The sequence below is a fragment of the Coenobita brevimanus genome, chromosome 51 (genome assembly GCF_032717465.1).
Source record: "Coenobita brevimanus isolate Jiangsu-jjx chromosome 51, ASM3271746v2, whole genome shotgun sequence".
Lineage (NCBI taxonomy): Eukaryota > Metazoa > Arthropoda > Malacostraca > Decapoda > Coenobitidae > Coenobita > Coenobita brevimanus.
The window spans coordinates 38,530,952-38,545,945 of record NC_137004.1 but is presented as its reverse complement, the minus strand read 5'-3'; the positions used below and the strand labels follow the sequence as shown (position 1 = coordinate 38,545,945).

Genomic DNA, 14,994 nt, shown 5'->3' with positions numbered 1-14,994 from the left:
CACACACACACAAAACACTCTCTTTCTCTCTCTCTCTCTATCTCTGCAAAAAAAAAAAAGGGGGGGGTAAGGAGGAGAAATGGCTAATTATATAATCCACCACTCACTATTCAACACGTTTTACTACTATTTCCATAACCAACTATGGGGATATTATACATCACTGTCTCACTCCAGTACTGATCATGAAACACTTTATCAAACACTCAGCTACCCATATACTGTATATGATTTTCTACCATCACAAAAACTGCTCATACAATTCCAGTTTTTCATCCACACCATGAATAAATAACACCCAGCATAATCTCTCCCTGTCTGCTTTATCATATATTTTTCCAAGTTTACAAATGCCATCTCTCTCTCTCTCTCTCTCTCTCTCTCTCTCTCTCTCTCTCTGTTTTTTGTGTATGCATGTGCCTCATCTGCCTTACTCCAAAAATTTAATCCATATATCTCTTACCATTCTGGAAACTACTGTTCATCACACAATCTGATCTTCCTGTTTATCACTCAATGTCTTCTTTCACACACCTTTCTTAACAACTCTCAATTTATGAAGAAAACATGTGAGATGAACTTAAAGATGTTTGTGGTACCTGGTTATCATATTCACAATTTAATCAATAACTGCAAATTTTCATTTACACCATCCCCCCCCCCCCCAAGATTCTGACTCACACAGCCCAAGTGAAATTGCCTGGAATCTGCTTTCCTTATGACAGAGGACAAAAATCATTCATGGAAAACCAAAGTATTAAAAAACTGTACTTGGACCACAAGTTACCAGAAGTGTTAAACTTCATTACATTCATCAGAAGTAGGTTGGTTGTGGCGACCATCATCCACTCATTCAATGTAGCGCTGCCTACTTCTTCCGTCACCTTTATCATCCTTTTTCTGTGTCTGCCCTCCCCTCTTCCTATTTCTCCAATCTTTCCTGTCACTTTTTATTACTCTTCTTTCCTTTTCAGGTGACTTTACACTGAGTGGCAAGTCTAATGATTTAAAGTAAGCCAAGAAACTATTTACAATGCTGGGTGGTAACCACATAACCAACCGATACATGTTCCCTACATGTCAACAAGTGGGTTGGAAGAGGGTTAGTGCCCCTCCCCGTAAAACAACTAACTCAAAGTCAATCGACCACTCCTTGCATAACTGTGACGACTGGCTATACAGAGATAGACAGACACTCATCAGAGTCACAACAATGCCAGGATAGTGTCAACCAGATGCTAAGAAAGGGGTATGTACTGTAAACTGATTTTTTTTTTTTTTTTTACCGTAATTAGAAGAAGCTAATTTACAGTTCTGCACCATAGCAATGCAAAAGGATGCAATGTAAATCACATGTATATGCTAACACCATGCAGCCATACTGACTGGTTAACTCCTTAATATAATTCAATCTGGTTAATATCTGATGAATTATTCTACTAAAGATCTGGCTTCTCTGACTGAAGGGGGTAGAAGTAATCTCCATTAGTCTTTCCACAACAAGATACCCACTTTTTACTTCTGCTATCCCTACAAGATTTTATTCAGCTTAATCTCTCTGACTGAAGAAGTCAATCAGAATGCTATCCATTACATATTTTTCTATCTCACTCCTTCAACCTTTATATAGTACCTCTACCCAATCCTGGCTGTAGCTCATTCCCATACCCCAACCAAATATTAGCCAGTCATACTCAAATCATGCCATAAATGAACTGTACACCAAACCACCAGTCTCCTTCACCATTTATGGTACCCTCAATTCTTATCTTCCTATGACAACCCAGCCTGGCAATCAGGTCTCATGACTTTAGCTTCATCACACACCAAGAAAAAACAATATGGTAGTTTTGATATCACATATTATTTTTGATCTTGTGGAGGAAAGTACTGTCACTTTAAATGCATAGGTACAGTAGGCCCTCAAAATTCACAGGAAATACATTAGAGATTCCCATGAATTCAGTATTTCAGCAAGTGCTGGTCATTTCCCCCAAAGGGGCTCTGCAGTTCTATCACAATATGCTTGCTACAGTATATAGCAGCATTTGTTATAATGCCCCTTATACAGGCATACTGCTGTATGTATACAGTATTATACTCCACATTTAACGACAGTACCAATATTTTGCAGTGGAAGATTGAGAAAAAGTAAGTTATTGGCAAGGCATCAGTACTTTCGCTCTTCACAAAGTTAATCAGCTAACCGTCAAGTTTTGACAAGCTTTGTTTACCTCTAAAATGTTTATGTTAGCATGTCCCACTACACAACTCACTAAAGGCGCTCGTGACAGCATGTTTATACCCTTGTACAGTGAAGCTATGCAAGGAACATTTTCAGTCTCCTTCATTATTTCATGCTACTGTATCTGGTCATCGGGTAAATGCATCTTTGAACTCAAAAACCATGCAAGATTGCCATACCCTGGGGGCAGGGAGTAACTGAGATCCACATGTTGTGCAACTTTACAATTTTTCACAAAAGAAGCAACAGGCACTAACAACACTTTTTTATTTATCAAAAGTGAAAGTAGGATGCATACATGAAAAGCAGCACTGTATAGCCAAAAGCAGGTAAAAAGCTACATACATAACAGAATGAAGACAGACTGGAGCTGCCTGCATGTGTATTTGTGTAAAAATTAAGTGGTGCCTGAAGGGTGCCAGACAGTGGAGAGCATATTGCAGGATCACTTTTTAATGCATCACAGCAGATGTTCTCTGGTTATTTTATTTATGTATTTATTTTCTGAGGCAGTTGTCTTGTTCCCATTTTTTCCTTTTTAAATGTAAAGAACTACTGCATGCACTTAAAGAGATTTTGGTACACCTAAAACTGTATGTGGGCTGGCTACTGCATGACTGAGGCAGGGAGTAATTGGAGTGGAACTACGGGAGACAGGTAGGAGAAGAACGAGTGCAGGCCACATGAAAAAGCATGGAAAGGGCTGCGCAGGAAGGAACAATGCAATGCAAGGAACCCCATCATTGCTATCATGCACTTCTCTGTATTTCTTGAATGTTTTGGATGCTTTGCAAATGATCTCGAACAATGACCATCTGGTCCCTGAAAATAACTGAACTCAGTTTTTGGAAAATGCAAAATATGGACAATCTACTGGCTTTAGTTTTACAGCTTATATACAGCTCTGGTGGTAGGTGGTGGTGACCATCAACCACTCACCTGAGTTAGTGCTGTCTACTTCTTCCTTGACCTTTATCATCATTCCATCCTATGTCTGCCCTCCTCTCTTCCTATTTTTCCCTTTCCTACCTTTAACCTTCTGTTACTCTTTCCACTTCAGGCAACTCTGCACTGAGTGACAGGCCTAATGGTTTCCTGTAACTAAGGAAACCATTTAAAAAACTCAGTGATAACCAGATAACAGGGTGATGCGGAGCCTGCGATGGTGCCCCTACTAACTGTGACGCAAACATGGACTCCATCCGGGAACCAAACCTCCAAATGCTTCCCCAAACCTTGGTGTTGTGAGATGTTGTCAAAAACTAAGGAATGGCTATCCACTGCATGGGATGGCCCTACAAAGTTGCCAGCCTATAGTTGATGGGTCGGCTTGGCCACACAGACTAGGGTTGATCAACAACAACAGTTGCATAGATACAAAAAACTACTGCAAAGAGGCAATGAGGTGTAAGCATATTAAAATATTCTATTCAACACTTGCTTACAACTTTGCCAGAGATGCTGCACTTCTCTGATATCTTTCAGGAATTTTCAGAATCTCCAATGGTATAAAAGAAGACTGATCCATTATTGGGGTGCAGAGCAGATGTTGCAAAATCATCATCACTTTATGTAGGATTCCTTACTCTACAATATGTAAAATATGTCCTGAAAGCAAAGTGCTATATCTTGATATGCTCTTCCATGGCTGCCTTTCCAATTACAGGTTTTTCCATTATATATGCTTGTTTTGTTTTAACAACACCTATTACACTGCATTTGTAGGTGGGAATATGGACCTTGATGATGATGATGATGATGATAATGATGATGATGATGATGATGAAAAAACTGACTCATGTTCTACAAACAAGTTACGAAAGTACCAGATGTGAAAGTTTAAGGGCCTTTCAGTTAATGCTCCTAGTGTGATGTGGTGTGGGAAAGTGATTTTGTGTAGTACAGGAGGGTGATTTTGTGTGGTGTGGTGTACAGTATGACAGTGGTATGTTGTGTGGGGTGGTAGGGCTTTGCTGACTGCCAAAGTCTACAGGAGTGAAGCACCTTGAGTCTGAAAATCGTTAGAAACAAAGGACAGAGACACTCCTAGAGATGCTCCTGCATCTAAAAGTCACAGTACTGCACAGATATTTAATACTGCAAGGACTATCATTATTACTAAAGGAAAACATTTAGTGCTGGGGACAATTCCTCCAATACTCCCCATTCTGAATGTACTGTACCTACATGTACCACACTAAACAGTGACGAAAGCAATAAAATCATGGATACATAAAACAAATTTTACAGTAATTCCCCCCAATTCAAGCTTCACAATAAAGCCACAATCTTATACATTACAAAACACTTCTCACATGGCACTCATTTTTTTAGCTTGTGGAGGTGTGGTGAAGGGTCACAGCTGACACAATTCACACTACAATATGAAACATAGCTTCTTACCAATTTAAATTGTGTGTGGTCTGAAATTTAAGACAAACAAAATATACACAGACCTTGCCACAAAATCATTTTTTCCTCCCTAAATGAGTGGTTCATTGTAGGCTAAAAAATGTGACAGTCATTAATATATATCCATCCATCCATCCATCATCCAATCCTACGTTGCCCATGAGAAACGTAGGAGCCCGGGGCTAGGCAGTTGGTCCTGACATTTAAGATGAGAGTGACCAACCTCACTCATCCCTGAGTGGCATTACGTGAGCAACAAACCCCAACCACACCTTGGATATAAACCTTCAACGGTTCAATCCGATTGGAGCACAATAATTACCCACTAAACCACCAGGCGCCTAGATTTGGTTATATGGTTACCACCCAGCGTTGTAAATAGCTTCCTGGTGTACAGGAAACCATTTGGTTTGTCACTCAGTGTAGAGTCACCCATAGGCAGAAGAAGAGGAAAGAATGAAGGAAAGAAAGATAGAAGAAGATGGAAGGAATATATATATATATATATATATATATATATATATATATATATATATATATATATATATATATATATAAATTTTTTACACTGACAGCATAACCTACATATTTAGGTACAGTATCATTTCAAAGCACATAAGAGAAATTACTGTAAAACAGTTATTATACAAAATCAATCCACAGTCACAAAATACACAAAATATTACAGGAATCTCAAATACAAGCTTAATTTGAAATATTTTATTTACAAAATTAAACTAAAAATTGTTACAAAATCCAAATATGGAACTCATCATCTTTAACAATGAAAGACAGATTTAAAAAAAAAAAAAAGTTTCATCCGCTATCAGTTAACAAAAAAATCACACCAACAACACTGGTATGTTCTTAGAACAGAATCCACAATCCTCTGAAAGTTAATCATTAGCTGTGCAAATACTGTAATTCAGATACTTCAAAGTTTTCAAGATGCTACACCTAATACAGTATTACATCATGATAATATCACAGATCTATGATTAATACTGCTCTACTCCCATATATGTCTGAAAGATCTCACACAACAATATAAAAACTATGATTAACCTACAGTACCATCCCTCTATACAGGTAAGTCACAAAATAATGAATGAATGATAATAAGTTATCATGTGGATAAACAAATATCTGGAAAAACATCAGTATCATATAAGCATGTCTACTCATTTATTTATAATGGTACCATGTTTAGTCTTGACATGAATTTTTAGATTGCTTAAGCGGTTAGCTCGGTGTGGGCAGTGAGGGCAGTGGAAAGGCTTCTCTCCTGTGTGAGTCATCATGTGGTAGTGCAGGTGCTGTCTCTTGTTTCGCCCACTGAAGAACTTGTGACAAACAGGGCACATTAGAGCAGCCTTTGTGCTGTAAGGCACTCCCACTGAGAAGTCGTTCAAGCTCTGAAAAGAAAAACATCTTGGCTCAAAGGTATGCCCTTCATCCAGGTTGCCTGTGCACTGCAGTGGGCTGTCTGTGTTTAACACAACTGAATATGTTTCATGTTATAAGAGTTGTGCCCTTTGTATCTTTCATTTAGGTTGCTGTTGCTGAGCAGAATTAAGGCAGAGATCCAGGCCGTGGATGGTTCTAATATGCTCTCGCAAATGATCTCTGCGGCTGGTTCTGTGCGTGCAGAAAGGGCAAAAATGGGGTTTCTCCCCAGTATGAGTCTTCAGATGGTGACTTAGATGCTGACGGCGATTTCTACCATGGAAGCCCTTACAGCATACAGGACACATCAGAGGCGGAAGAGTGGTCTGGAAAGAAAATACAGCCACCCCTCAGGATATTTTGCTCTTCAAGACATCACTAAAGTCTGCCATGACAACCTCCACAATAGCTGTCATGACATGACAATAACTGCAGCTACAATGGGCCCACAGGTGTCCAATACCAACAGTGTTAACTCATACACTTCAAAAACTTGCACCTGCTCTGATGCATGAGTAAGATCACCATGAGCAATCCTACACTGACCAGGATTTAATCACAAGACGTCATTTGTTACATATGACCATGAGAATTTGACGAACCTTGGCACTGAGACATAACTTCCCCACTCAAAATGGTACTTGTCAAATTATTCAAATGCCTAAGTTTTATATGCATCTTCAGGTTATCCTTGCGACTGGACCTATGGGGACAGAAGGGACAGCAATAAGGCTTCTCCCCCGTGTGAGTGCTGAGATGATTGGATAGATGTTGCCGCTTGTTCCTGCCATAGAATGCCTTGCTGCACACGAAGCACAGCAGGGGCACGTCGTTGGGTGGCGCCCCCTGCAACAGAAAATACCCACCTCTTAGCACCACCCTATCAGGCAATCATCTCACTATGAGTGCTTGCAATACATGGATTAGTACTAGGCAAGCATTTATACATTTGTACACTGTAGTCATTATGTCCCAAACCATGGCAGGTTCCACCAATTGTTACCACTATGAATTACAAAGTGATATTTTAAAACTAAATGACTGCACTGTACAGGTAAAGGAAACTAAGTTTAAGCTGTACAATTGGAAAAAAAAAAAAAAAATTATCTTCACAGGTTCAACTCTGCACACAAATTAAGCAATGTGTTCCCTGAGATCAAGCCTTCCTCCATTACACCAAAAGGGGGAAGGGGGGGGGGGGAGCACACATCTTATGTCACTACCTATGCATAGTTACCAGAATGTATATCTGTGCTGAAAATTGCAAGGATAATCTTCCCATGACAGTAATAGCAGGGGTATTTTAACCTCTCAACAGACGTGAAGTAATACATTTGTGTGCGCCACAAGCAAGCCCCGGGAAATTTTTTTAAAAGTCAAAAATTTAATTCCTAACCCCCTTACAGATGTGAAGAGCATCATCTGGCACACCTGGCACTGTGTTTTTTAGCTTCACAAACCCATCTTGTGATTCGCTATGATTCGTGGAATATTTCATAAAATGACTACGTACTCGCCAATAATATGTAAACCAAAGGGCAACAACGGGAGAGATGAACTGACTGTCTGACTGCTTGAGACAGAAGAGTAGGCTCATGTAAATTTACCACTGATCTGTGCTCCCTTCCCATAACTGTTCGCAGTATTTTATAGGTTGCACTCAATTTGGTGCCTATGGCACTTGTAATGTATGGCATCTTTTGATGCCGGGGGCAATTAAGAGGTTAATGACAGTTAAGTCTCAAAAATCAATGTTGGCTCCTTTCATGAAATTCAAATCCTCAAACCATTCCTTGCCTCTGCTTGGATCTATCTCACAACCTTAAAATCAGCAGCCCACTCCTCTACCACATTTTCCACAACAAAGAATATTACAGTAAAATCAAACCTACAATGTACTATTTTCACCCCTACGCACAAGCAAGACCATAAATCATCATACCTCCTATGAGGACAAAAATCTCTGGGAATCATCTCCATCTGAGAAAGAAAAAGGAGAACAAGCGCTTTCACTGCCATGCTCACCTAGTGAAGATATTATCCCAAGTGTCTCGAGAGGTACATAACACTACAGTACAGTTCACTATGAATTAACTGAAGTTCCCACCAAGACAATTTATGCCAGAGTATGGTTTTACTGATGATACAGATGATGGTCTATTTTGTTCATTTTCAATTGCTGATACTTCCACAGGCCTCTGTGCTTCTGATGTGGTCACATTTGCAGACTGACTCTGCTGAAGTTGGCCAAAGTGACGAGTGCGAATATGCATTTTTAAATTATCACTACGATTAGCTCGGTGTTGACAATAGGGACATTTGAAGGGCTTGTGAGCTGTGTGAGTGATCATGTGGTACTGGAGGTTTTGTCGTTTGTTTCTCCCGCTGATACTCTTACCACACACTGGGCATAACACTGCCTCCCCACTGCCTCTCACGCCCACGCCACCACTTGCCTGCAAAGACAAGGCATCGCGTCAGCCTCTCCCCACCCATTTTGGCCGATGCATTATTTATTCTCAAAACTAATGACTGACAACAGTAAGACCAATATCACCAGAGTCTCTAACCCACAGCTACACAAAATTCATTATGAAAATAATTCATGCAATTACATTCATCTGAATGACTCCAATGACGAAAGAATGACATGAACTCAGTTGTATTCTTTTTACTATCACTGCATTTTTTTTATCACTGCATTTGCATTCATAACTGCAGCATGTAACAAATACTTCTGGATACCATTATCATGTTATGCCAAATTCTTAAATATACAACGAAACAACATTAACCATTTCAGTGGTGCAATATTAGTATTTTAAATAAGTAATAAGCAATTCTGGGTACAGGAAATCATGCAATGCTAATGAAAACAAATACCTGCATTACCTGCATAAAAAGAACCATCAATATGTTTTTCAGCACGTCCAGCAATTTTAAAGTACATGTCATGAGGCAAGATCATCATCATCATCATCATCATCATCCCATCTTTATCCTTTCAGCCAAAGACTGCAATTCTTACACTGCTGATGCAATTACCCGATGATTTTATTCGCATAAAAACTGTACCTTGGTAGGGAGGGATTAATGAAGGCTTCATGTAAACCCTCTAGTTTGAAAAGTTTCTCCAAAATTGAATAATTGGTATGGAAACACCCTGTGAAAATATAAATGATGTCATCATAGTGAAGGGCTTAATGCAACTCCCACTCTCCTTGCATCAACACAAATGCACCCTTAAACAGCCTCCACACTAGTTTTCTGTTCCAAAGGGGAGGCTTCACAGCACCTGCCACTTGACTTTGTTGCATCTCTACTTTCCACTTCACTTTCACATTTCCTTTTCTCAACACTGCACCAAGGTACTTCAACTCTAACTTCACTTTTGAACTTCCAAACACATTACACTGCGGGTCTTTCCCTCTTCAATTACCAGTCTATTCTCACCTACATCAACTCCCAAACATAAATGCTTACAAACATTCGTGGAACATTCGCAACATCAGGTGGTAACCTGATCACATCTTCCATAAGGGTATTTTCCCTGATCATGATTTCACTGCTTGAGTTTCCTGGTTGTTCGTGTCTCCTTGAAATGTGATGGGTCATCACTACTATATACAATGTAGTCACCCCAAAAATGCAGTCAGAGGACTTACCACTTAGCCAACTATATTAAACTTGTTCCTCAAAACTAAGCTTTAAGCTGATTTATCATTCCCAAAACTTTGAAAAGAGCTGCCAGGGCTGAGCTGTAACTTTCCAAAGTGAATTAGTAAGTCTAATGAGAGGTGGTGTGGAAGTCCAAGATGATGATGATTTAGATGTTCTAAATGAATGAGAGATAACATTAAAAAGTGAGAGTTTAAAAAATGCTGTCAGTGGATAAAAAATGTGTGTGTGTGTGTGTGTGTGTGTGTGTGTGTGTGTGTGTGTGTGTGATATATATATACTTTATGTATATATATATATATATATATATATATATATATATATATATATATAAATATATATATATATATATATATATATATATATATATATATATATATATATATATATATATATATATATATATATATATATATATATATATATATATATATATATATATATATATATATATATATATATATATATATATATATATATATATATATATATATATATATATATATATATATATATATATATATATATATATATATATATATATATATATATATATATCTGCAGTATATTACTTGGCAGGCAACAGAAAGGTGCTTTTTAAACCGTACGCAACCGACATCGTACGTCGTATGACAGTACATGATTGCTGCCGTGGACACGCCGTCGTACACCGTACGATTTGCAATTGCAAGGCACATTGCGTGCACATTTTTCAAATTTCGTGGGTGATTCGTGGCAGGCAGACCCGTGAGACCTTCCTCTAGTGTATGTTAGTGGAAACAACAGTATCAGCTAGTCAAATGTGCCAGAAATCGGCGATTTATGGGTGGTACCATTATGAACCTATGTTATTTCCACCCACTTTTTATATATACAATATACCACAATATTGTTGCTGTATATGTACTTTTGTAGCAAACAAATGTAAATACTGTATATGTATTTATGTTGCTTTTGATTAGTTAGCCTCCTCCTTCCCACTATTGAAAATGGAGCAGCCGCACCGGCCCGGCCACAGAACACCTGGCTGAGGTGAAGGGGGACCCACCTTAGGAGCACTTAGTGGTGACAGGAGCAACTTGCTTGGTGATTTTCATTAGTTTCTCACCAAAAGGGAATGTTTGAGCAAAAAAAAATGAATAAATAAATAATTCGAAAATTAATTGAGTTTTCAGGGGGTGGGGGGACCCGAAAAAACCAGGAGGGTTAAAACCATGTCTACTATTAGAGTAAGTTGTTCAAAACATTTTTATTCTTTTAAGTGTTTGACTCATTCCCTGGGGCCCAACAGTCTGCTAACTTGCCACACACTTTCACATGTCACCACTTTGGCACTAATATCCACCATCCATATTAAATTCAAACTTGGGCTGTTTCATTCAGGACTGGTACGCTAGTATATGACAGCATCAAAGCAAATAAATGTGTAAGCTGAAAAATATCAGCTTTGTGGGCTCAGTTCACTCTTTGCAGTTTTCTCTTAACATAAAACCCTGACACTGACAATACTGTACATGCTCTGCAAAGACTTTTGTCTGATCACTGTTTCTCCAGTTCACTAGTTAAATATAAAATGTGGCATTAATTACTCATAAATGAATTCAACTGAACTTCAAGTGAAGTGTATTATGTAAACATAGCTCATTCATTAGAATACTTTGTGTTATTATATGTGTCAATCAGTCATTTGGAATAATTTTCACCAGTTTTCTTTGGGCAGTATAACATAAGGATTAAAATAAAAAAAAATTACTGATGATGTAGAGTTAAAAGGTAAATACATAATTACACTCATATTTACTGTAGAGTCCCCAGTAGTGACTACAATATAACACTTCCATTAGCTGCCTACATGATTATTATGCTTATTCATCTTGCAATCTACAGTAAATCATATATTTATATTTACTCATCATAATACCCAAATGTAAAAGATACTTGATTCAGGGAGGCTATCATGAAAGGGGGGATTACTATTCTTGCACACCCTGCAAAAAAAAAAAAAAAAAAAAAAAAAAAAAAAAAAAAAATTAAAAAACTATAGTGGATGACGGTAATTCATATCCCCATGTCTACAGCTCCCTAAATCTGTCAACATACTCATTTCTTTCTTGCTTTGTCCAAATTATTTTATTCAACTTAGGAAAGGTCTCACAAACTGAAGGCAATATCAAACCCCTGCAGTTTGAAGTGCCTTGCCAAAGCTTAGTCAAACTGTCTGGGGGTTGCATGAATAAAAAGAACAAGATGTCATTGTAGTGAAGGAGGTTAAAAGCATGCTCTCATTGCAATGACCACAATTTAAGGGAAAATACAGATGATAACAGGAAACAAGGTTTATTACTTTCAAACAGGAAGACGTGATCCTACAGTCTACTTATGATCTACTACGTACCAACATTAATGTTGTAGTGGAGAATGTCATCTCAAACTCAAAAAAATAAGTTCCTACATAGTAACTGTCAAAACAATTACTGAATGCCTCAGCTATACTATACTAAAACATTACTTTTCTTTACACGGAACATACTGTACAGTACATCCACTTTCTTTATGGTTTTTAATCCTATCTATCTACCTATATACTGCCAGATGCATTAATCCCGTAAGGGGTGGCCACAAACAAATCGCCTCCATGTCACCCGATTCCCCGTCATTTCACTGCCCTGCTCCCAGCTCACACACCCCTCTCTCATATACCTCTCCACTCCATCGTTCCATCTCATCGCCTCCCCCTACCTCCCCCCCCCTCCACCTTACATACACTCTCCTCATTAGTCTCTCACTCTCCTTTCTCTTCACATGGCAAACCACCCCAGTGTATTTCTCCCAACACTTTCTATGATATCCACATCCACACCACAATGCTCCTTCACTTTCTCATTTATCAGTCTGTCTCTCTATGCAACTCATGTTCCTCTCAAATAACTAATTTCCACTGCCTTCACTCTTGACTTGTATCCTTCCAACATGGTCCAAGCTTCACTTCCATACGTTAGAGTTGGTATCACAATTCTGTCATGCAGCAACTTCTTTACTTCCATGCTCACTTCCCTCTTTCCTATCACTGCTTTCAAAGAACCAGAAAAGAACCAGCTTTTAATCCAATTCTTAGAAATGCATTTTGCTTTCTTTGTTACAATTCTATTTTGCATATCAGTGATACACAGTAGTTCTACAGTGGTGTTCATAACAATGTATAATTCTTCACACTAGTGTTATTATCCATATCTTAAAACATTGTATGGTATACACTGTTAATAGTGTCATACCCAAATTAATTCTCCTGAGTTCAATACTGACTCACCCTCTATAATCTAAGCTGACCCTCTTAAGATGAATACAAATATTCAAGCAGTGGCAAGTACAAAAGCATCCTCATACAATGGAGTTTAAGAAATTATTTCATAACCCTTCAATTCTTGATACCTCTCCTAAAACATAAAATCACCCGTTAGTACCCACAATAAAACAAGACTATGCCCTCACACTGAGCTATTTAATTAGGCGAACTGAATGTGGAAGGAGTTGTTTGGTGGAGGTGGTGTTGGGCAAGGTTTGCATGAACTGTGAAAATGTGTCGGCGCACAGTGGGTCGGTGGCTGCTGCGGTAATGGCAGTGTGGACACATATGTGGTCGCTCTCCTGTGTGGGTTAGAATGTGCTGCTTCAGGTTGTGTTTGCGGGAACGGCCAGTGAACACCTTGCCACAAACGCCGCACTCCACTACCTTCTCCTTCCCCTCACACCCACTCTGCAATGCAAACACAGCCCTAAGCTTTCCTCAAACCCCCAAACAACTATTGATAATTCTTCTAATATGAATATTTTTACTTCATCTTTACAAGACAGCCCAGGAGAAATTTCACTAACAATGAGTTCAATTACTGGATTTCCTAACTCAATTAGTTTCTTCAAAGAAAGCTTGTAACTATGGACATGTGTTTGCACTGGAGAGACAGAGGTCAATTCCCAATATGATAAAGAAGTCTTATTAAATGAAGTTTCTTACATCCTGAATACTTTCATTTATACCTAATTTGGCATGATATTATACAGAGGAATTTATGAAATCCTTTAATATGTCAAGGCAGAGTAGAAATGGCAAACAATCAGTATGGCAAGAGTGAAAACTGAAGTGCGAGGCCTTTGTCCACCTGTGAACAATAAAGTAACCAATGATGCAGATTGAGTAACCATATTTAATCATACTCAGCACTAAAGGACAGCCAAAGACAGACCTAGGAAGATACAGGATAACCCCGTGTAGAGACCCCCATGACAGAAACTTAAGTAGGGAAATGGATCAAGACTGTAACACTGGGAGAGATGCCATCAAGTAAGAAGACCTACACATGCTAGCATGCTCAATGATCTTCAGACATAAATGTAAACATAAAAAGCATTGCTACTACAACCTGTAGTATTAAACTGCAACATTTCCACCCTCACTATTTACAATAAAAGGTGGAGATCCATTTTGCCTCTCAATCCTCACAATTGCAATTTTACTTGAAGTATGCCAATGTACTACATACAGTACATTCTGCTGAGCTTGAAATCAGAACTAATGCAGTATCAGTCAACTGCTTCACAGCACAAGTATAAGCAATCTGGAGACATGTCACAGCCAAAACTGCGAAAGTATGTGGTGAAAAATTTTTTTCATGATTTCCAAATTACATGGGAAAGTAATAAACTCTTTTTAACACAAAGCAACTGATGTCATAAAACAGAAAATTCTAGTATTCAACAGTACATCCACAAATCCATACCCTATAATTATCAACTACAGTAAAAGTCCTCTCATTCAGCATCTGGTCTTACGGTATTTCCGGTCTTTCAGCGGTTTTCGTAAATAGTCCCATTATGAAAGTTCCCTGCTCTTTCGGCACATATGCTGAGCTGATTGGCACCGACAGTGGGATCGCCAGCTCATCGCTGGTACCCATGCAACCATAGCTGTCATTCTGGTGTTGTTGGCACTTGATCTAGCGCTTTTCATAATAATTTAGCACTTTTCAAAATAATATAGCACCAATAAATATTTTCCTCTGTATCTAGCACATTTTGAAGTCCAATTCAGTGTGAAAATTTGAACAGTTCACCTTTAGCTTAGCGCATTATAAAGCTGAGCTTAGCACTACGAAGATTTCTGCTTGGCAACACTGCATGTGCAGTCGGCCATCACGACTTGTGAGTGTCTGGCTTTG

At 38.5% G+C, this 14,994-nt stretch overlaps 1 protein-coding gene across 5 annotated transcripts in view; it reads right to left on the bottom strand.

The window, feature by feature from the left end:
- Positions 1-14,994, bottom strand: part of LOC145400268 (uncharacterized) — a 213,305-nt gene that overhangs the window by 98,166 nt on the left and 100,145 nt on the right. Inside the window, exon 5 of one of the 5 annotated variants that reach the window (XM_080272822.1) lies at positions 5,481-6,949. The exons of the other annotated variants lie outside the window; for them this stretch is intronic. Within the exon in view, the coding sequence (XP_080128948.1) occupies positions 6,677-6,949 (273 nt within the window). The 3' untranslated portion in view covers positions 5,481-6,676. Of the gene's footprint in view, positions 1-5,480; positions 6,950-14,994 lie in introns of those variants that run through there. 5 annotated transcript variants of the gene reach the window in all.